General features: G+C 40.6%; 1 protein-coding gene across 1 annotated transcript in view; it reads left to right on the top strand.

Moving 5' to 3' along the window:
- Positions 1 to 22,294, top strand: part of fn1a (fibronectin 1a) — a 65,000-nt gene extending 42,706 nt beyond the window's left edge. The window contains exons 29-49 of the mRNA XM_055230763.1: positions 1,306 to 1,572; positions 1,701 to 1,817; positions 2,034 to 2,198; positions 7,133 to 7,288; positions 7,604 to 7,717; positions 9,855 to 10,124; positions 10,659 to 10,870; positions 12,318 to 12,405; positions 12,804 to 12,986; positions 13,368 to 13,457; positions 13,755 to 13,946; positions 14,442 to 14,531; positions 14,750 to 14,855; positions 15,173 to 15,380; positions 15,875 to 16,045; positions 16,848 to 16,986; positions 18,051 to 18,221; positions 18,751 to 18,876; positions 19,650 to 19,756; positions 19,877 to 19,996; positions 21,418 to 22,294. Of these exons, the coding sequence (XP_055086738.1) occupies positions 1,306 to 1,572; positions 1,701 to 1,817; positions 2,034 to 2,198; positions 7,133 to 7,288; positions 7,604 to 7,717; positions 9,855 to 10,124; positions 10,659 to 10,870; positions 12,318 to 12,405; positions 12,804 to 12,986; positions 13,368 to 13,457; positions 13,755 to 13,946; positions 14,442 to 14,531; positions 14,750 to 14,855; positions 15,173 to 15,380; positions 15,875 to 16,045; positions 16,848 to 16,986; positions 18,051 to 18,221; positions 18,751 to 18,876; positions 19,650 to 19,756; positions 19,877 to 19,996; positions 21,418 to 21,489 (3,164 nt within the window). The 3' untranslated portion in view covers positions 21,490 to 22,294. The remainder of the gene's footprint in view (positions 1 to 1,305; positions 1,573 to 1,700; positions 1,818 to 2,033; positions 2,199 to 7,132; positions 7,289 to 7,603; positions 7,718 to 9,854; positions 10,125 to 10,658; positions 10,871 to 12,317; positions 12,406 to 12,803; positions 12,987 to 13,367; positions 13,458 to 13,754; positions 13,947 to 14,441; positions 14,532 to 14,749; positions 14,856 to 15,172; positions 15,381 to 15,874; positions 16,046 to 16,847; positions 16,987 to 18,050; positions 18,222 to 18,750; positions 18,877 to 19,649; positions 19,757 to 19,876; positions 19,997 to 21,417) is intronic.
- Positions 22,295 to 23,330: the final 1,036 nt, after the last annotated feature.

Raw genomic sequence — 23,330 nt, 5'->3', positions numbered from 1 at the left:
GCAGCGCATTGTGCGCTCTGCTGAGAAGGTGATTGGCTGCAGCCTTCCATCTATACAGAACCTGTATGTCTCCAGGACTCGGGGGCGAGCAGGCCGTATAGCAGCTGCCACTTCTCACCCTGGACTATTTGAGCCACTTCCCTCTGGCAGGAGGCTACGGTCCATTGGGACCAGAACCTCTCGCCATAAGAACAGTTTCTTCCCCTCTGCTGTTTGTCTCATGAACACTTTATAATATCTGCACTAAACTGGACACTTTATAATGCCGGTCACTTTAATAAGCCACTTTGCACTGTTGTTCTGATGCTGCTGTTGTATATATTTTCTCCCTTTAAGTATTTCATTTGATTTTTTAAGCATATCTTTTTAACTTTGTGCATGCCCTTATTTGTATTTGTATTTATTCAGTGTGTTTATGTTGCACTTTTTCACCGAAGCAAGTTCCTAGTTTGTGAACTGTGTTCACAGACTATGGCAATAAAAGTCTTCTGATTCTGATTCTGATTTTAAGACAGAATACTACTATATGTGGAAAAGCAAGTTGCTTTTATATTCTATACATAAATGAGGCATCTCCAAGGTGTAAATCTACCAGCCCGGAAGAATATGAAAAAATATGTGACATTCAGTAACTATATTTTGTGTTGCAATAACAATAGCATTATTTTAATAAACCTTTTGACAGAATATTGGTCAAGATCTGGAGATGAACCACTGAGTGCTGTATGGCAGTGTTGAATATAAAACATGTTGTTTATAAATACTTTGTAAATAAATTATAAGAATCAAATGTTTAATCACAGACATAATTTATTAGTACCATGATATTTAAGCTACATTGTAGAAAAAATGTATAATCCATAGTCCATAAGGCAGTGTCCCACCAGCAATCTGATCAGAACTAAAGGAGCCGCTTGGATAAGAAACGTCTCCGTGGAATTGTTATTTCTTTGCCTGGAACAGTCTACATTATGGCATTAAACTCATCTATCTTGCATTAATTAAATTATAGCTCAAAAATACACTGAAAAGCATGTATTTTTACTGTGAGTGGGGTTGCTAACTAACATCTAACTTGCATGGTGTCATAACCTGCTTGTCTTCATGGATATAGATTAGCTCAATGCCATTTTGTGAAACATTCCAGGCAATGCAATGACATCTCTGTGGAGACGACCAGGTGGCAGACCCTCCATGAGAAAAGTTACATAGCGCAACTTTTTAGCCACAATGGTTTTACAATATTAGAAAAGCATTTATTTATAACGCCAATAGTAATACATTCAACTCCTCTGCTCTCCTCAGCTTTGGACTCTCCAGCGGGCCTGCGTTTCTCTGAGGTCTACACCACCTCCTTCACCATCCACTGGCTGCCACCCCAGAGCAGGATCACAGGCTACAGAATCCGCTACCAAATGTCCACTGGGGGGCGCACCAAGGAAGAGAGATTGCCCCCATCCCGAAACCACTTCACCATCACTGGACTGGTTCCAGACACTGAATACATCATCAACATCACTGCAGTTAATGGTATTCAGGAGAGCATTCCTATCAGTGGAAAGCAAAAGACAAGTAAGGATTAATTAATTATTAATACATTAAATTATAGAAACATCAATATTGCTACTAAAATAAAAGCAAAAATATCAATATAGAGTTTAGTGGGTATTTTAATTACCATCTCTTCTCTTTCTCTGCAGTTTCTGACGCTCCCACAGACCTGACAGTTTTGGAATCGACTCCTACAAGTATTACTGTGCGTTGGGACGCCCCTCCTGTTACTGTGCGGTACTACAGGATCACACATGGAGAGACTGGTAAAGATTTTGTTCTGTTAAAATGGTCAGCGTATCAAATTATGATTATTTGAAGTCAGCCATATTTATATATCTTTAGATGTAAAGTTGTAACAAAGAACAATAACTGCAATCAGTAATACAATGGAGCTAGCATACAGCTGACTATCAAATCATCATCAAATCATTACATAGAAATTAAATTAAAAATGTTTAAATTGTTTTTTTGTTTTGCAGGTGGCCACAGTAACCCCAAAGAGTTCACTGTTCCTGGTTCTCAGTCCATAGTCACTATCAATAATCTGAACCCAGGCACTAACTACAACATCACTGTGTATGCTGTGACAGGTAGAGGAGACAGCCCCGCCTCCTCCACTCCCATCTATGTCACACACAAGACAGGTACCGGACTTGAAGTAACTTGTGCGCTTCTAAAATATGTACTTACACTTATGTACTTACACTACTGAAAGTAATTAATCTTTGTAAGTTATCCATGGGTTTCAGAATGATGAGATATATAATATATATAATCGAATAGAACAGAAATTATATATATATATATATATATATATATATATATATATATATATATATATACATACATACAGTTTGGCAAATAAGTATTTGAACACCCTGTGATTTTGCAAGTTCTCCTACTTAGAAATCATGGAGGGGTCTGAAATTTTCATCTTAGGTGCATGTCCACTGAGACATAATCTAAAAAAAAAATGGAAATCACATTTTATGATTTTTTAAAATAATTTATTTGTATGTTACTGTTGCAAATAAGTATTTGAACACCTGAGAAAATCAATGTTAATATTTGGTACAGTAGCCTTTGTTTGCAATTACAGAGGTCAAACGTTTCCTGTAGTTTTTCACCAGGTTTGCACACACTGCAGGAGGGATTTTGGCCCACTCCTCCACACAGATCTTCTCTAGATCAGTCAGGTTTCTGGGCTTTGAGCTCCCTCCAAACATTTTCTATTGGGTTTAGGTCTGGAGACTCTCCAGAACCTTGATATGCTTCTTATGGAGCCACTGTTTATCCTGGCTGTGTGCTTCGGGTCATTGTCATGTTGGAAGACCCAGCCACGATCCATCTTCAATGCTCTCACTGAGGAGGAGGTTCCATCCATCCATCCATTTTCTTCCGCTTATCCGGGGCCGGGTCGCGGGGGCAGCAGTCTAAGCAGGGACTCCCAGACTTCCCTCACCCCGGACACGTCCTCCAGCTCCTCCGGTGGGACCCCAAGGCGTTCCCAGGCCAGCCGAGAGACATAGTCCCTCCAGCGTGTCCTGGGTTTTCCCCGGGGCCTCCTCCCAGTGGAACATGCCCAGAACACCTCCCTAGGGAGGCGTCCAGGAGGCATCCTGAGCAGATGCCCGAGCCACCTCAACTGGTTCCTCTCGATGTGTAGGAGCAGCGGCTCTACTCCGAGCTCCTCCTGTGTGACCGAGCTCCTCACCCTATCCCTAAGGGTGCGCCCGGCCACCCTACACTTGTATCCGCGACCTTGTCCTTTCGGTCATTACCCAGAGCTCATGACCATAGGTGAGGCTAGGGACGTAGATTGACTGGTAAATCGAGAGCTTTGCCTTTGGGCTCAGCTCCTTCTTTACCACAACGGACCGATACAGCGACCGCATCACTGCAGACGCTGCACCGATCCGCCTGTCAATCTCACGCTCCATCCTTCCCTCACTTGTGAATAAGACCCCGAGATACTTGAACTCCTCCACTTGAGGCAGAGACTCACCACCCACCTGGAGAGGGCAAAGCACCTTTTTCCGGTCGAGAACCATGGCCTCGGATTTGGAGGAGCTGATTCTCATCCCAGCCGCTTCACACTCGGCTGCAAACCGCCCCAGTGCCTGCTGAAGGTCCTGGCTCAATGAAGCCATCAGGACAACATCATCTGTAAACAGCAGAGATGAAATCCTGTGGTTCCCAAACCAGACCCCCTGTGGCCCCTGGCTGCGCCTAGAAATTCTGTCCATAAATATAATGAACAGAACCGGTGACAAAGGGCAGCCCTGGCGGAGTTCCACATGCACCGGGAACAGGTCTGACTTACTGCCGGCAATGCGAACACAGCTCCTGCTCCGGTCATACAGGGACCGGACAACCCTTAGCAAAGAGCCCCGGACCCCATACTCCCAGAGCACCCCCCCAAAGGAGGGACACGGTTGAATGCCTTCTCCAGATCCACAAAACACATGTGGACTGGTTGGGCAAACTCCCATGAACCCTCAAGGACCCGATGGAGAGTATAGAGCTGGTCCAGTGTTCCGCGACCAGGACAAAAACCACACTGCTCCTCCTGAATCCGAGGTTCGACTATCGGTCGGATTCTCCTCTCTAAGGTCTATACCCTGGAATAGACCTTACCGGGAAGGCTGAGGAGTGTGATTCCCCTGTAATTGGAACACACCCTCCGGTCCCCCTTCTTATACAGAGGGACCACCACCCCGGTCTGCCATTCCACAGGTACTGTCCCCGACCGCCACGCGATGTTGCAGAGACGTGTCAGCCAAGACAGCCCCACAACATCTAGAGACTTGAGGTACTCAGGACGGATCTCGTCTACCGCCGGAGCCTTGCCACCGAGGAGCTTGCCAACCACCTCGGTGACTTCAGCCAGGGTGATGGACGAGTCCGCCTCCGGTTCCCCAGTTTCTGCTTCCTTCTCGGAAGATGTGGTAGTGGGATTGAGGAGATCCTCAAAGTATTCCTTCCACCACCCGACAACATCCCCAGTCGAGGTCAGCAGCTCTCCACCCGCACTGTAAACAGTGTTGGTGAAGCACTGCTTCCCCCTCCTGAGGCGTCGGACGGTTTGCCAGAATCTCTTTGAAGCCGTCCGATAGTCCTCCTCCATGGCCTCCTCAAACTCCTCCCAACCCCGAGTTTTTGCCTCTGTGACTGCCCGAGCCGCGGCACGCTTGGCCCGCCGGTACTCATCAGCTGCCTCAGGAGTCCCACGAGCCAACAAGGCTCGATAGGACTCCTTCTTTTTTCTGCTTGACGGCATCCCTTACTTCCGGTGTCCACCACCGGGTTCGGGGATTGCCGCCGCGTCAAGCACCGCAGACCTTACGACCACAACTACGAGCAGCCGCATCAACAATAGAGGTGGAGAACATGGCCCACTCAGAGTCCAGGTCCCCAACCTCCCCCGGGATCAGGGAGAAGCTCTCCCGGAGGTGGGAGTTGAAGACCCCTCTGAAGGAGGGCTCCGCCAGACGTTCCCAGCAGACCCTCACGATGTGCTTGGGCCTGCCAGGTCTGTCCGGCTTCCTCCTCCGCCAGCGGATCCAACTCACCACCAGGTGGTGATCAGTTGACAGCTCAGCCCCTCTCTTCACCCGAGTGTCCAAGATGCGCGGTCGGAGGTCAGATGACACGACAACAAAGTCGATCATCGACCTCCGACCTAGAGTGTCCTGGTGCCATGTGCACCGATGGACACCCTTGTGCTCGAACATGGTGTTTGTTATGGACAAACTGTGACTAGCACAGAAGTCCAATAACAAAACACCACTCGGGTTCAGATCGGGGAGCCCATTCCTCTCAATCACCCCCCTCCAAGTGTCACTGTCATTACCCACATGGGCATTGAAGTCCCCCAGGAGAACAACGGAGTCCCCGGTTGGTGCACTGTCTAGTACCCCTCCCAGGGACTCCAAGAAGGCTGGGTACTCTGCACTGCTGTTTGGCCTGTAGGCGCACGCAACAGTGACAGACCTGTCCCCAACCCGAAGGCGCAGGGACGCGACCCTCTTGTTCACCGGGGTGAACTCCAACATGTGGCGGCTGAGCTGTGGGGCAATAAGCAAGCCCACACCAGCTTGCCGCCGCTCCCCGCGGGCAACGCCAGAGAAATGGAGAGTCCAACCCCTCTCAAGGAGTTGGGTTCCAGAGCCCAAGCTGTGCGTGGAGGTGAAGCCGACTATATCTAGCCGGTAACGCTCAACCTCCCGCACAAGCTCAGGCTGCTTCCCCCCCAGCGAGGTGACATTCCATGTCCCCAGAGCTAGTCTCCATGTCCGGAGATCCGTTCGTCGAGGTCCCCGCCTTCGACTGCTGCCCAGATCTCTCTGCACCCGCCCCTCATGGCTCCTCTCACAGGTGGTGGGTCCACGGGAGGACGGCCACATGTCGTTCCTTCGGGCTAGGCCTGGCCGGGCCCCGTGGGGAAAGGCCCGGCCACCAGGCGCTTGCTGCCGAGCATCCACCCATCCATCCAAGGACCTGTTTGCCATGAGTGACCCTACCAGGGGCATGAAGCCCCCGACAACAGAGTTCCCAGGATCATTCGGGTGCTCAAACACCTCTACCACCAAGGTGGCGGTTCTGAGGAGTTGGTTGTTCCCCAAAATCTCGCAATACATGGCCTCTTGTTAATACAGTGCAGTCGTCCTGTCCCATGTGCAGAAAAACAACCCCAAAGCATGATGCTACCACCCCCATGCTTCACAGTAGGGATGGTGTTCTTTGGATGGTACTCATCATTCTTCTTCCTCCAAACACGGCGAGTGGAATTAAGACCAAAAGGTTCTATTTTGGTCTCATCTGACCACATGACTTTCTCCCATGACTCCTCTGGATCATCCAAATGGTCATTGGCAAACTTAAGACAGACCTGGACATGTGCTGGTTTAAGCAGGGGAACCTTCCGTGCCATGCATGATTTTAAACCGCGCCGTCTCAGTGTATTACTAACAGTAACCTTGGAAATGGTGGTCCCAGCTCTTTTCAGTTCATTGACCATCTCCTCCCCGTGTAGTTCTGGGTTGATTCCTCACCTTTCTTAGGATCATTGAGACCCCACGAGGTGAGATCTTTCATGGAGCCCCAGTCCGAGGGAGATTGACAGTCATGTTTAGCTTCTTCCATTTTCTAATAATTGCTCCAACAGTGAATCTTTTTTTCACCAAGCTGCTTGGCAATTGCCCTGTAGCCCTTTCCAGCCTTGTGGAGGTCTACAATTTTGTCTCCTGTGCATTTTGATAGTTCTTTGGTCTTGGCCATGTTAGTAGTTGGAGTCTTACTGATTGTATGGGGTGGACAGGTGTCTTTATGCAGCTAACAACCTCAAACAGGTGCTTCTAATTTAGGATAATAACTGGAGTGGAGGTGGACTTTTTAAAGGTGGACTAACAGATCTTTGAGGGTCAGAATTCTAGCTGATTGTATGTTACTGCTGCTATTTGCAGCAGTAACATACAAATAAATTATTTAAAAAATCCCCCCCCGGGGGGGGGGGGTGTAATTTTTGAAAAATCCATTGGTTCTTGCCAATGTTATATTCATTTATTTAATTTTGTAGACGTTGCCTCCCCCTCAGACATGGAGGTGAAGGAGGTGAATGACAACAGTGTTACAGTCAGGTGGAGCCCAGCCCAGGGTCCCATCAAAGGATACAGAGTCACTGGGGTCCCACGAAACGGGCAAGGGCGGAGTTTTACTGAAGTGGTTGCTCCAGGTATGTTGTAAATAAGACACAAGTAGTAGTAGTAGTAAAATAACTTAACTATAAACTCATCACAGTAAATAATTAGGATGCTTTTAATGCAGTGAAGAATAACTCTGGACCACCGCAAAACTTTTAAAATGAACTAGTTTTGTTTTTCACATGTTTAAGATCAGGTATAGCACCGCTAAGTCTATTCTTCAGTTTTTATGTCTATTTTTATGTCTATAGTTGTAATATAAATCTTTAACCTAGACATTTTAGCAAATTGCAGCAAATCTCTCTATTTTTTTTTTGCTATTTTCTTGTTTTGATTTTCTTCCTTAGACCAAACAGAGATTACCTTCTATGGCCTGATGCCTTCTTCACAATATGTTGTGAGTGTGTCTGCCCTAGGACAAGATGGCGAAAGCTCTCCTCTGGTGGTGAATGCCTTAACTGGTGAGTTGAATTCAATTTTATTGTATTCTCTACAAAAATGTTTTCAAAGGAGTTGAATTGGGATTTGGAGTTAAATTTGATTTTCGGGGAAGTGTCCTGAATATTTGAAGCCTAAATAACACATATAAGCAAATACATGATACACAGTAGGGATGTAAAAAAAAAAAAAAAAAAAACTTTAAAAGAAGCTAGTGAAATTTTCAAGAAAGTGTAAAGTAAGTATTGTCAAAGAACATTTTAAATTCAATAAATTTAAATAAATTATAATGTTTAAGAAGGGGGGACTGGAGGGTGTGTTCCTACTACAGGGAAATCACACTCGACACCTTCCCGAGGAGAGGAGAATCCGACCGATATTTGAACGTAGGATTCAGGAGGAGCTGTGTGGTTTTCGTCCCATCGCGGAACATTGGATTAGCTCTATACTCTCCATTGGGTCCTCGAGGATTCATGGGCGTTTTCCCAACTAGTCCATATGTGTTTTGTGGATCTGGAGAAGACATTTGATCGTGTCCCTCTTGGTGTCCTCTGGGGGGGTACTCCAGGAGTATGGGGTCCAGGGCTCTTTGCTAAGGGCTGTCAGGTCCCTTTATGACCGGAGCAGGATATGTGTTGGCATTGTTACATTAGAGTCTATTTTTAGTTTATTTTTAAGTCTATTTTTTAAATTATTTTAATTATTTTCTATTTATCTATTATCTTGTTTTATTGCATGTACCATTTTCCTTCTGCTCTTTAACTGTGCGGTGCAATACTGGAATTTCCCCACAGTGGGACTAATAAAGGCATATCTTATCTTATTGTCAGCAGTAAGTCAGACCTGTTCCCGGTGCATGTTGGACTCCATCAGGGTTGCCCTCTGTCACCGCTTCTGTTCATTGTATTTATGGACAGAATTTCTAGGCTCAAAGATTAGAAACAGAGACATTTGAAAATATATGGAAAGACTGGTTGGATTTTGTAAAACCACTAATATCGGACTTTATTTAAATCCCGTTGTTCCCCTTTGTTCTGGTTCTGCTACTCAAATGTGTTATTTTTAATATTGTTGTTATTTTTTTTTTTTACTTCATTTTATTTTATTTTTTCTAATTAAGGAAAAAAGGATGTATGTCATTTGTATAATACATGCATATATTGTACTATAAAATCACTAAAAATAAAATTATTTAAAAAATTATAATTTCTAGGCTCAGCCAGGGGCCGGAAAGGGTCCGGTGTGGGACCACAGGATCTCATCTCTGCTGTTTGCAGATGATGTTGTCCTGATGGCTTCATCGAGTCAGGACCTGCAGCAGGCACTGTGGCTGTTTGCAGCCGAGTGTGAAGAGACTGAGATGAAAATCAGCTCCTCCAAATCTGAGGCCATGGTTCTCAACCAGAAAAAGGTGGCTTACCCTCTCCGGGTGGGTGGTGACTCCTTGCCTCAAGTGGAGGAGTTCAAGTATTTCGGGATCTTATTCATGAGTGAGGGAAGGACGGCGCATGAGATTGACAGGCGGATTGATGCAGCGTCTGCAGTATTGGTCTGTTGTAGTGAAGAAGGAGCTGAGCTAATTTACTGGTCAATCTACGTTCCTACCCTCACCTATGGTCACGAGCTTCCTGTAATGACTGAAAGGACAAGATCGCGGATTCAAGCAGCCGAATTGGGTTTCCTCCGCAGGGTGGCTAGGCGCACTCTTAGGGATAGGGAGCACGGTCAGACAGGAGGAGTTCGGGCTAAAATCGCTGCTTCTACCCTTCGAGAGGAGCCAGCTGAGGTGGCTCGGGCCTCTGTTCAGGATGCCTTCTGGACGCCTCCCTAGGGAGGTGTTCTGGGCATGTCCCACCGGGAGGAGGTCCCGGTGAAGAACCAGGACACGCTGGAGGGACTGTGTCTCTCGGCAGGCCTGGGAACGCCTTGGGGTCCCACCGGAGCTGGAGGACATGTCTGGGGTGTGGGAAGTATGGGAGGTCCCTGCTTAGACTGGCTCCCCCGTGACCCGGGTCCAGATAAGCGTAAAAAACAGATGGATATAATGCTTAGTTAGAAAAGCCGAGTGGACAATGTTTTTTGTGTTTTACTCACCATCTGGAAGTCATAATGAATTTGTTAATAGATTTTTTTTATTTCTAATATTACTTGTATTTTTAGAACTTGATCGTCCTAAAGATTTGAGCTTCTCTGACGTGGACTCTACCTCCCTGCGCCTCACTTGGGACAGTCCAGAGGGCATTGTAACTTCTTATAGAGTCCTGTACGCCAGTTCAGAGGAGGGAGAAAGAGAGCTCTACCCTGCCCCCAGAGGAGATGCTGAGTCTGCTGTCATCTATGGACTTCAGCCCGGCACAGAGTACACAGTCAAAGTGATTGCGCTGCATGACGACACAGAGAGCACACCAGTTATTGGAGTGCAGGCTACACGTATGTAAAATTAGTATTTACAGTAATTCTATAATGGTTTATTTATTAGTCCTGGTTAGAGTATACTCCTAGTCCATTTTTAATCCCTTGTTTAGTCCCTTAGTCCTTGTTTTTTCCCTAGTTTAGTTTTTTCAGTCCTGGTTTAATCTCTGGTTTAGTAATGGTTTAGTCCTGGTTTAATACCTGGTTTAGACCTTTTTTAGTTCTTATTTATTTCAAAGTTTATTCCTGTTTAATCCTTGGATTAGCAATGGATTTGTTCTATTTCTTTCAGATTGTGACAATATCAAATGCTTTAATGTGATGAATAATTAGTTTCATTCTTGCTTAGGTCTGGTTAATTAATTGTAGAATCTTGGCTAATCCTGGTTTAGTACTGGCTCAGACCTGGATCGGTACTGGCTTAGTCTTATTTAAACCTGTAATAGCCCATCTTTTTTTACTTTATCAAGACATCGTCGAACCAAACATTTGCTGATGTGGTTGGTATTAAAAAACATGATATTGATTGTGCTATTTCATTACCCTATGCAGCCATCTCTCCTCCCACCAACCTCCAGTTCTCCCAAGTCGGGCCCACCTCCTTCACCATGAGCTGGTCTGGGACAGGTCAGGAGAACAGGCTCGGGGGAGTGACAGGGCTGACTGGGTACCGCGTGGTGGTCACCCCGAAAAACAAGACTGGGCCCATAAAAGAGCTGAATCTAGCCCCCGATACCACTCAAGCTCACATCTCTGGGCTCATGGTAAGGAAGAAAACACACACGTGTGTGTGTGTATATATATATATATGTGTGTATATATATATGTGTATATATACACTCACCTAAAGGATTATTAGGAACACCTGTTCAATTTCTCCTTAATGCAATTATCTAATCAACCAATCACATGGCAGTTGCTTCAATGCATTTAGGAGTGTGGTCCTGGTTAAGACAATCTAGTGAACTCCAAACTCAATGTCAGAATGCGAAAGAAAGGTGATTTAAGCAATTTTGAGCGTGGCATGGCTGTTGGTGCCAGACGGGCCGGTCTGAGTATTTCACAATCTGCTCAGTTACTGGGATTTTCACGCACAACCATTTCTAGGGTTTACAAAGAATGGTGTGAAAAGGGAAAAACATCCAGTATGCGGCAGTCCTGTGGGCGAAAATGCCTTGTTGATGCTAGAGGTCAGAGGAGAATGGGCCGAGTGATTCAAGCTGATAGAAGAGCAACGTTGACTGAAATAACCACTCGTTACAACCGAGGAATGCAGCAAAGCATTTGTGAAGCCACAACACGCACAACCTTGAGGCGGATGGGCTACAACAGCAGAAGACCCCACCGGGTACCACTCATCTCCACTACAAATAGGAAAAAGAGGCTACAATTTGCACGAGCTCACCAAAATTGGACAGTTGAAGATTGGAAAAATGTTGCCTCATCTGATGAATCTCGATTTCTGTTGAGACATTCAAATGGTAGAGTCAGAATTTGGCGTAAACAGAATGAGAACATGGATCCATCGTGCCTTGTTACCACTGTGCAGGCTGCTGGTGGTGTAATGGTGTGGGGGATGTTTTCTTGGCACACTTTAGGTCCCTTAGTGCCAATTGGGCATTGTTTAAATGCCACGGGCTACCTGAACATTGTTTCTGACCATGTCCATCCCTTCATGACCACCATGTACCCATCCTCTGATGGCTACTTCCAGCAGGATAATGCACCATGTCATAAAGCTCCAATCATTTCAAATTGGTTTCTTGAACATGACAATGAGTTCACTGTACTAGAATGGCCCCCACAGTCACCAGATCTCAACCCGATAGAGCATCTTTGGGATGTGGTGGAACGGGAGCTTCATGCCCTGGATGTGCATCCCACAAATCTCCATTAACTGCGAGATGCTCCTATCAATATGGGCAAACATTTCTAAAGAATGAATCAGCACATTGTTGAATCAATGCCACGTAGAATTAAGGCAGTTCTGAAGGTGAAAGGTCAAACACTGTATTAGTCTGGTGTTCCTAATAATCCTTCAGGTGAGTGTATATATGTGTGTATATATATATATATATATATATATATATGTGTGTGTATATGTGTATGACACCAAAACTTAGCAAAAGGCATATGGAGTGAGCTAATCTAAACTCATGCTCAGTATTATTGCTTTTAAGATATGATTTGTATAATTGTCTTTTATTACAGATCGCTACTGCATATGAAGTCCATGTTTACTCTCTGAAAGACTCCCTGAGCAGCCGAGCAGTACAAGGAGAAGTCACCACCGTGGAAAGTGAGTTTTACATATCCTTTAATACTTGGTCAATATTAAAGCATGCATACAGATACTTGGTTCTAACAGTGTTGAAAATAGCATAGCACTAATCTCTAGAAGCACATGAGACTCTTCTTGCAATACTAATTATACAATGCCTAGATCTAAAATAATTTATTCAATAATTCATCATTGATTTTTTTATGCATAAATTGACAGATTAAAAAAAAAAATCTGTACATTGTTTGGTATTGTTACTTTTCAACATTAAACTGTTAAACCTTTTTAATTCTTGACATCCACCATAGACCTTGAAATAGTGTTCCAATGACAATATATTAAAGCAAATATAAACACATAGGATTTATTTGTCTTTTGTTGACTTTAAGATTTTCACTATTTCACTATTTCTCCAGGCATCAGCCCACCCCGTCGAGTGCGTATCTCTGATGTTAATGACTCTACCATCACTCTGACCTGGCGCTACAAAACTGAAACCATCTCAGGATTCTTCATCGAGGTCACTCCAGTCTCCACTTCCTTGTTTTCTCCCACCCAGATGACCATCGGAGGAGAATCACGGTCACACAGCATCACTGGTACTGCTAATCATAGGAGTAACAAAATTGAGTACATTTAAAGACTTGTAAAAATGAATTATGCAAATACAGAAAGACTGATGTCCAGGTTAGCAGAGTGTATTATAGCACATGATCAGCTATTGGGCACAAATTCTACTTTTTCCTTAAAAATTCATTCCAGTCAAATGATAATTTTAGTTAAAGTAATTTGTTGAATATCCAGTTTAATGTGTAATTATTATTTAGTGTTTTTATTGAACTCTAGCTCCAAAAATAAATTATAACAAGGATTTAAAATTGCAAATTGGATCAAATGTTTAATTAACGGCCACAGATTCATACAGCTCAATTACTACTATTATAACTAATTTAACTTTTGAATCTTGTTACCAATTTTAGGTCTTGAGCCTGGGACCACTTACAAGATCAATATCTACACACTGAAAGGAGATGGACGCAGTGCTCCTCTGACACTCACTGCTACAACAGGTATGGGTACTACATGGACGATGATTAAAATATAATATATAATATCAGCTTATCAGCCTATTTACATGGACATTTATAATACATCACAAAATATATGTTCACCAATTTTCATAGACAAAATAATTAGTTCTGTAATGATGGAGATGGAAGATAATGTTACTTCCCTAGGTGCAAAGTTTTTTCCCTAACACAAAAAAAACTACTCAACTGATTCAAATCAGTTGAGTAGTTTTTTTGTTGTTGTTTTTTTTTTTTTTTTTTTGCTTTTTTATTGCAATATTGTCTTTTCTTTTCTAGCTAAACCAGTTGTGATCCCACCCACGGATATTCGCTTCACATCTTTGAACCCCACCAGTATCTCCTTCACCTGGGAGCTGTCCCGCAGTCCAGGGGTCACTGGGTACTATGTGACCTACGAGGAGGTTGGAGGACTGCCCCGAGAACTCACCCCTCGACCCCATGAGGGACAGAGCTATGCCACTATCAATGGTGAGTTAACATCATGAAATTAGTAGCAACTGACAGCATAATTGACTGATTTGTTAGAAATGCTGTTTGTTGTTAGTGTATACATGGCCAGTAACATCAGATAACTAGAATAACCAGTTTATATACACTAAATAAATCTGATCATCAAGACACATGCCACTTAATCAGTGGATTTGTAGAGGGTTGTATATGGAAAGCAAATGCAGTACATTTTAAAATAACTCTCTTTCATTCTTGTTCTTGCCTTATTAGTTTACCTTTTTTGCACAAATGTCATTGTCAAACCTAGACAGCTGTGAACAATCAGAAAGAATATGTTTACATGATATTTCAGTGATCCAGAAATTGGATCATGATCAGGTTTTTAGTGTACATGTAAACATAAACACTGTCACATTAAAATAATAATATGCAGTTAATACCTCTGGTCTGGCAGCAATAGAAGTATTCACTTCATTTTCATTGATTTGTAAATTTTGTAATCTTTTACTGCAGGGCTGAAACCTGGTACTTCCTATGTCATCAAAGTCGTTGCTCTGCAGAATGCCTTGAGGAGTTCCCCTCTTGTGGGCAAAGCCAGAACACGTGAATACTTTTTTCTATACCAGTTTAAGAATTTTTTCTACACATGTTCTTGAAATCAAATGTTTGCTATTTCATTCAAATTCCATGATTTGTTAAAATGTTATACTAACTTAATGCACACCAACAGATAGCTTTACTACGTAACTTAGTATCTTTTATGTATATTTTATAATAGTTTTCTTTAAAACTGATCATGCGATTGTTTGTCATCCAATTAGAGCCTGCCCCAGATCAGGTGCTTGTTCCTGAACTACCTCGACTTCCTGTTCCTTACCGTCCCAGCACTGACATTCTGGACGTCCCCGAGACCTTCAATGACAAATTGTAAGAAATAGGAAATAAAATGCATTGTAAATTGTAAGGGAAAAAAAAGATAAATAAAGGTTAACTATTAGAAGAGCAAGTGCTCAATTGCATTTTTGTTAGAATTTTTATATTTTTGTGTAGACATGATTTAGTATTCAGCTATCTTTATTCTTCCCATTAATACTCTTAATTAATACTACTACTTATGATAATACATAAACATTTTTGCACTAACTAATAGCTGAAAGAACTAGCATACCAATTACTACTTATTTAGTGATTAACATGAGGCCCCTTATGTAAGTAAACTGAACATTTATTCTTTCTGGCAAAAGTTTTGACTCCAACTACGTGCATTTCGCCGGCACCAGTGGACAAAGTCAGCCAGGACAGCAGGGGCAGCACATTTACACGGAGTACCAGAGTCTTGGTCCAAACTCTGGACTTAATGGCCCCAAAGAAGGCCAGAGACCAACTTTCAAAGAGCCACTTGTCTACGTCCCTGTACCTGGACCTGATGGTAACAGAGTACCATTAGTCAAGGTAAGTTAGTCTTTATAATACAACAACTTGAAATTAGGTATTCATGGGTTTTGGGCAAACAATTCCTTTTTGATTTGAAGGCTTTTGTGAGGACCTATCCCTATTCAAAATATATAATATTTTTTATTTTAATTGCTTAATTGCTCTGACGATTGCCATAGTTTGAAACCTAATCTTCTTACCATTACTACTGCTACTACTAATAGCAAGTTATATATTATATTAAGGTAATAGTGTTTTGGTCATTTGCAACCTCTTAAAACATTCTTATCAATTGGTACCGTACTTTTCAATCAATATATAACATTTTTGAAGAATATTTACGTAAAAAGGTATGGGACAATATCTCACAAAATTACAAAATTTAATCTTGAGAATGTGAGATTAATAATGAATATATATATATATATATATATATATATATATATATATATATATATATATATAAATTACACAGTGTAATTAATAAAATTATTGTTTATTGTTTTCATTAGGTGAGTGATGGACTGCTGCCTGGCCTTGTGTTTGAATCCCCCTTTAATGAGACAGAATTCCTCCAGGAGGCTCAGACCATCACCACCCTGTCCTGGCATCCCATCCCCAACACCACAGAATATGAGGTGTCCTGTAACCCCCTCACTCACTTGGAGGAGAAGGGCTTCCAGGTAAATTAACACATATATTCAGTAACACTTACCGAATATGTCATAACTACACATTTACAGCCTTTATAAAGCATTAATAAAGACTTAATTCATAATGAACAAATATTGTATTAAAATGATTCAGGCTTAGTAAGTACTTAATTAAGGGGTATGTCTTAGAAAAGTAGTATTAAGTAAGTATTATATTTGAGTACAAATTTTAACTGTACTGTACTGTAACTGTACTTTACTTAAGCAAATTGTTAAGTGGATACTTTTTACTTTTACTTTGCGACATTTGAGAGCAGGTATCTGAACATTCTAATCCACTACAACAGCAGTCAAAAGTAAAAGTATTTTTCATTTTTGCCTTAGACCTGGTGAAAAAGCTGAAGGGTTTATTTTTAACATATTCATAATTTGAGCAGACAAAAATATACAAAAAAAAAACAGGCAGAAAAAAATCAGTTCTGTTCTGTTGAACAGAATTCAGCATTTTTAAATTCAGCATCTGCATTTATCAAAATCACTACATCTGAAGCTTAATTAGATCTCAAAATCTGCATGGAATATTTTCTTTTATACTTTTTAAGTATATTTATAAAGCGGCATTTAAGTAGATTTTTTCATGTGATGCAATTGAGTACTTCTTCCATTACTGGTTAGGGTATTAATTAAGTGGTTACTAAGCCTAAATCATTCTTAATAAATTATAACGAATGAATTAATTAATTAATTCTTTCTTCATATTTTGTTTTTAAATACTTTTTGTTGCCATATATTTTGCTAAAATAATAATTGCAATTTCATATTTTTCCTTCAGATGCGACTTCCTGGTACTTCAAACAGTGCCACTCTGATTGGTCTGACATCGGGAGCATCCTATAACGTTGTGGTGGAGGCCATGAAGGGTGGAGCTAAAGAAAGGGTCCTGGAGGAAGTAGTAACTGTTGCTAATGCAGGTAAATTTTAAAACTCACAAATCATAGTATAAATATGTCTTGTTTTTTAGTATGATTAGCGAAAGCAAGAAACTCAATTTGTTAATTTCTGAATTAATAACAACATTTTGATAAGCAATTCAGACACCAAGCTAATTTTTTTTAATAAGTTGTATTGAATGCAACCATTTAACATGAGCTTTGGAACATATGCTATGTCCAAGAGTGTCCAAGACCTGCATTGGAGGCGTTTGTCCTCAAATGCAAAGGCGTCCAACTAGTGGCTTACAACGCATTCTTGTTGCCCCGGTTTTCATGCGTTTGGCTGAATGCATTCTGTACTATACAGAAGACATGGCACTTCCCTTAGCCAATCAGGACACAGAACACAATTTGCATCCATACACTGTAAAAAAACAAACAAAAGAAGCATGCAAAATTGCACAAAAAAGAGAGACTGCGAAAAGTGAACCGCGATATAGCAAGGGAATACTATACTCAATTTTGTTATTAAAAAAAAGTTAAAGCATTTCACACAAGTGTTATCAATTTGTTACATGTAGTGATATTGATAAAAAAAAAAAAAAAAAACCTAAAACATATTATGGTCAACAGTAGCAATACGAATCAGTATTTATTGTTGTTTGCTCAAAGCCGAAGCTTGAACTTGAAAACTCAGGATGTTACCACAAACATGGTAAAAATAATCCCTCAGATCATATGAAAAGTACATTTTACTTTTTAGTCTAGTTCAAAAATGTAGTGGAGTAGAAACTACAGGTACCTGCTCTCAAATGTAAATGTACAGTAAAAGTAAAAAATATCCACTGTAAAATTTACTTAAGTAAATACAGATACCTAAAAATTCTACTTTAGTACAATACATTACTACTTGTATGCTTCTTGACATTTGAATGACTTGGAAAGATTTGAAATATCTTAACATCAATGATCTCGATCCTAATGGGAGAAGAGACAGGGCAGAGAATGAGTGCTGATAAACCAGGAAGTAAATGTCAATGTAGGGCTTCTGAAATAATGATTATTGCTTAACGTATTTTTTTGTTTGTTTTTTTTGTTTTCAGTTCCAGGAGACCATCCCCTGCCCAGTACTCCTCAGGACATGTGCTATGACACGTTTACCCACACCTATCATGAGGTGGGGTCCGAGTGGGAGCGCATGTCCGAAACTGGCTTCAAACTGTGGTGTAGCTGCATTGGCCTGGGCAGTGGGCACTTCAGATGTGACTCCTCCAGTGAGTATTACCCCTTACCCTGCATGCTTTGCAAAGAACATAGAATTAAATACACTGCAATTGTATGGGGATTTAACATTATGGAATTTATAGAGGCAAAAATTGCAGTATAATTTGGAAAGTACCTTATATTGTAATGTTTGAATTTATATCTAAATGAATGCCAATAATAGATTAGATCAATAAACACAGAATAATTATTTTGTAGATGATTGTATTTATATTTAAATATACAAATGAATCCTGTAAAATCCTGAATGAGTTAATGCTTTTACTTACACAATTAGTGGTATTTGGATTTGTGGGGGAAAAAAATACTGTTTCTGTGTTTGCTGTGGATGTACATTAGTGCTGTAAATACAATTGTATGTCCTAATTTATACACAGCCAGTGGTCATTATTCTCATTCTTTTTCCTGTTCCCGTCAATCTCCCTGGTGTATTTCATGTTTCTATGTCTGCCATGTCTGTCTTTTTCATCCATTCATTTGTTTTCTTTCTATCTATCTATCATTCTTTTACTTCCTCAGAGTGGTGTCATGACAATGGAAATAACTACCGTATTGGAGAGAAGTGGAATCGTCATGCAGAGAATGGACACATGATGAGCTGTACCTGTTTGGGCAATGGAAAAGGAGAATTCAAATGTGAACCACGTATGTTTATGACACTACTATTAATAGTAACAGCTAATTACTGCTACTGAGAGTAGCCTATAATCTGTCCGTGGCTTTGTGTGAGTTCTTTGAAAAATACTTTTTGGGGTTATTCTTAATATGTTCCTCTTAAATTAACTACAAATGCAACAATCTATTTAACTCCAGGAACAAAGTAGATGAAGTTCTCTCAAACGGAAAACACTCTATTCCATTCTTGTGATGTCATGTGGTAATACAGGAAGTGCTCCACTGTGTTTTTAAACTCCATACACTTTCACCTGAATCATTTGGATAAATTCAACCCTGGAATCTCCTCTACTAAAATAAAAAGGTAAAAGGTAGCTGTTGGTAACTTAAAAACTACAGCTTCATGATGTCACAAGGTGGAACAGAGTATTTTGAGCTTTGAAAATGTATACAGATTAATAATAAAGGATTACTCAAACATTTGTGAATGAGACAAAACACAACTTTGGGTATGTTTTTGATGAAGTAACAACACTATAACATGGCTAAAAGCTCACAAGAGTCTATTTTAAGTGCTTTTAGGGAAAAAATCTATAATTATATAATAAATAAAAACAAATTTAAACCTACACGTATCCATATTTTTTGCTCAGATCAGGCTGAATAGCTTAGATAGTGAAGCCTTATACATGTGCATTATCCACTTGCAAATGTTGTCAAATGTCCCTTGTCTAAAATATAGGTACTAGCAGATTTTTATTTGATGGTTTATTAATCTTTACATTGTTTCTATAATCTTCCAGATGAGTCAACGTGCTATGACGATGGAAAGATGTACCGAGTTGGAAACCAGTGGCAGAAGGAATATCTTGGTGCCATCTGCACATGCACATGCTATGGAGGACAGCAGGTATGACCCTCTAATATGCTATAATATAACTTGATACAATCTTGAATTTCTTTGATATCTGACCAGTTTTTTGTCCATTATGTTGGCTAATGTGCTGACGTGTTATATATTTTTTTTCAGGGTTGGCGATGTGAGAACTGCAGAAGACCTGGAGTCAACACAGAAGTGGAGGCAGATCTACTTCATCCCATTCACACGGATGTCTTTGACCGATACAGAGAAAATGCTCTAAAAAAACTGGTGAGTGGATTCAAATCTGTATTAAAGTTGAAATGTTCCACAGTATGACAGTTACCTTATCTATCTTGCATTTATTTAAATACAGGTGTTTTATTGTTCAAAAATCTTGAATTGCACCTCTCCACAGATCTGACCCCTAAATTGGCACCATATGCTTGTCTCCATGGAATTTAATGCAGCACTGTAGAACATTTCAGCAAAGCAATAACATTTCCATGGAGACAAGCAGGCATTGGACACTCTACCTTTAAAAAATTCTGCTGATTTTTCAATAACTATTCAGATTCAGAAAATTGTATTTATCCATAATAATATTATTACTACATTTTATTATTACCTGTAACTCCTTGCTTATAATGTCTTAAAAGTTAGTATTAATTAATCAGGAGCCATATTTCTCAAACACATTGCTTTTTCTTTTTAATTAAATGTAAGCCCTCAGTATTTGATGCATAACTAAAACACCATCTTTATCTTCACAAGATGAAGCTGTAATTCTAATTAAGAAAGTGGTTTATTAAATATACATTAAAAACACCTTACAGATTCCTTAATATTTATCTGATTATTACTATATTCAATTCAATTCATTTATTTTTGTAACGCCCAAAATCACAACAACAGTTGTCTCGAAGGGCGTTCATGTTTTGGTTGATGGGGGAAACCGGAGTACCCGGAGGAAACCCATCCAGACACGGGGAGAAACATGCAAAACTCCACACAGAAAGGCCTGGCGACCCGGGGATCGAACAAAACCCTCTTGCTGTGAGGCATTAGTGTTGCCACTCAGCCACCGTGCTGCCTACACACAAAAACAAAACAACAGGAAAAATCAGACAAAACAAGAAAAATCGGCCAGGTATATGTGTGGTTATCTGAAAAGAAAGACAAAGGTATATATCAGAACACCAGAAACACCTATACAGTGAAATGAATCAAGAAAAATTACATGCTATTACACAAAGGGACCACAGGTGGGCACAATAATTTAACTTATACTCAAACCTTAAGTGTTCATTTAAACTAATGGCCAAATCTGTACAAAATGGGTAAATACACTATTTACAGATGCAGGGGAGAATATTGGCCTTTGCAATAGGATGGACAGTGGACACAATTGAAGCATTGTTACGTGGTTATGGCATGAGGAGCACATTAAACGATAAAAAAATACACATTTGTAAATAAACGAGCAAAATAAAATATTCATACCTAATACAAACAATACTAACATTGTGTGAACGCACACAGTTCTCATACACACATGATTAGACAGGATGACCTCCAAACAGTGTAATAATACTGCACTGAACTCATGGGTCATGGGCCTTCAGGAACTACAATAATAACAGGTGCATCAGGGGTAATGCAGTCCACCGGACTTTTAACACTATAACTTACCCTTTTTCTTGTTTTTCCAGAACATCCACTGTCCGATTGAATGTCTGAGACCGGAGCTTCTAGCAGATGCACAGAGTCCATCCAAAAAGTGACAAAGACGTGATGAAGACGAGCAATGCCCAACACTGTCCAAACCACTTCACGAAGGAAAACTCATGGTGCTTTTATTCAAATAGGAGCCTACTTTACCTTATGAAGGTTCCCTCCCCTCACACAATTTAGTATCTTATCACCAACCTGTGCCTTATTAAGTGCGTTGTTTTTTTTTGGCTTTGTGCCTTGGCTGATATGTTGAAAGAAAAAATATGAATTTCTAAGAGCACAAACTTGCTGCTTTACAAACTGCATTCCTTTAAGACACACCACTATTTAAATTGATAAATGTTTTGCTTACTTTTGTTCCCTATTTGTCCTATGAAATATTTTGGTTATAAATTTAGTTTGATTGGCAATATATTTTGAAATATATTTTTGTGATTTGACTTATGATGAATACCCTCCAATTTCTTAACATGGGCAGTATTTGTATTTTTTTTACGGAAAGTAAGCACCGATACCTCGAAATTAGTGTTAAACAATACAAACTAGTATTATAATGCCTCACCTTTCGTATATTTGTTTTTCTACTATCTGCTGGTTAATAAAATATTGTCTGTAAAATCAATGAGACCAAGGATGACCAAAAACAGGCTAGTATAAATATTTTCATTGTTTTCGGAAATGAGTTGAGTTTTAAAAGAAATGTATGTTTTCTTTTATTCTTTGTTTTATTTATCCCGTTTTTTAATGCTAATTTGGGGTGTACACTTTATTTTTTAAACTTGTTTTTTAGACTATTGTCGGTACCAAATTTTGAACTACTGTAGACTGAAACTTTTTAATAAATGAACAGAATTCAAATGTATTTTTTGGTTACTTACCAGGCATAAGATTGTCAGTAATTAATTAGCACATTTGATCTGGTATTTGTTGACTGACTGTAGTAATCCTTGCAATTAAATGCGGGATATATGCGGTAGGATATATATACATATATATATATTGAACCTGACCTGAAAGATAAGATCATGGACACAAGGCAACCCCAATGCGCCACCTACAGAGACTAAGTGAAGTACCATCTGAAAGTGTCCTAGCACATGTGAATGCAGCATTGAGACCATCACAGAGACCAATGAGCATCTCTAGGATCACTTCAGCAGCAGTGATCCTAGAGATGCTTGGCTATAACCTAAATTCAACAAGGATTTTCTGAATGACTTCTCTCATCTCCTCACTCATCTCTCTTCATTGTCTCACAATACTGTCATTCTTGGCGACTTTAATTTTCACCTGGACAATTTTAATAATTCTCATGCTAAAGACTTCTCATCCTGTTTAGATAGCCTTGGTTTACAACAATACATTCACTTTCCCACTCACTGCAAAGGTCACATTCTGGACTTAGTATGTTGCTCTGGTTTCATTCCCACTGACTGCACACCTCACACACTCCCATTCACTGACCATATGCTCATCACGTTCAGTCTCAAACTCACACTATCCAAACTCCTCCTCCCCCGCACCATATCTTTCCGTAAGATAAAGGACATTAACATCAATACTTTTTCTTCTGACATTAATAACTTCCCCAGTACAGATCCGAACACACCACCTGATGACCTGATTTCTCACTACAACAACATCCTACATACACTTCTGGACACTCACGCTCCCCTCAAAACAAGATCAGTCTCCTTCTCCCGCTCTGCACCCTGGTTCACTTCCGCTCTACGACAACTTAAAGCCAAAGGACGACAACTGGAACGACTTAAAAACAAAACTGGACTTACAATACACTTGGACATGTACAATAACCACATTCAACACTACAAAGACTCAATTTCCACTGCTAAATCCACCTACTACTCCGGCCTCATTCACTCCAACAAAC

Source organism: Periophthalmus magnuspinnatus, chromosome 21, assembly GCF_009829125.3.
Source record: "Periophthalmus magnuspinnatus isolate fPerMag1 chromosome 21, fPerMag1.2.pri, whole genome shotgun sequence".
Lineage (NCBI taxonomy): Eukaryota > Metazoa > Chordata > Actinopteri > Gobiiformes > Gobiidae > Periophthalmus > Periophthalmus magnuspinnatus.
The sequence above is the reverse complement of the archived record's forward strand: the minus strand, read 5'-3'. Positions and strand labels throughout refer to the sequence as shown.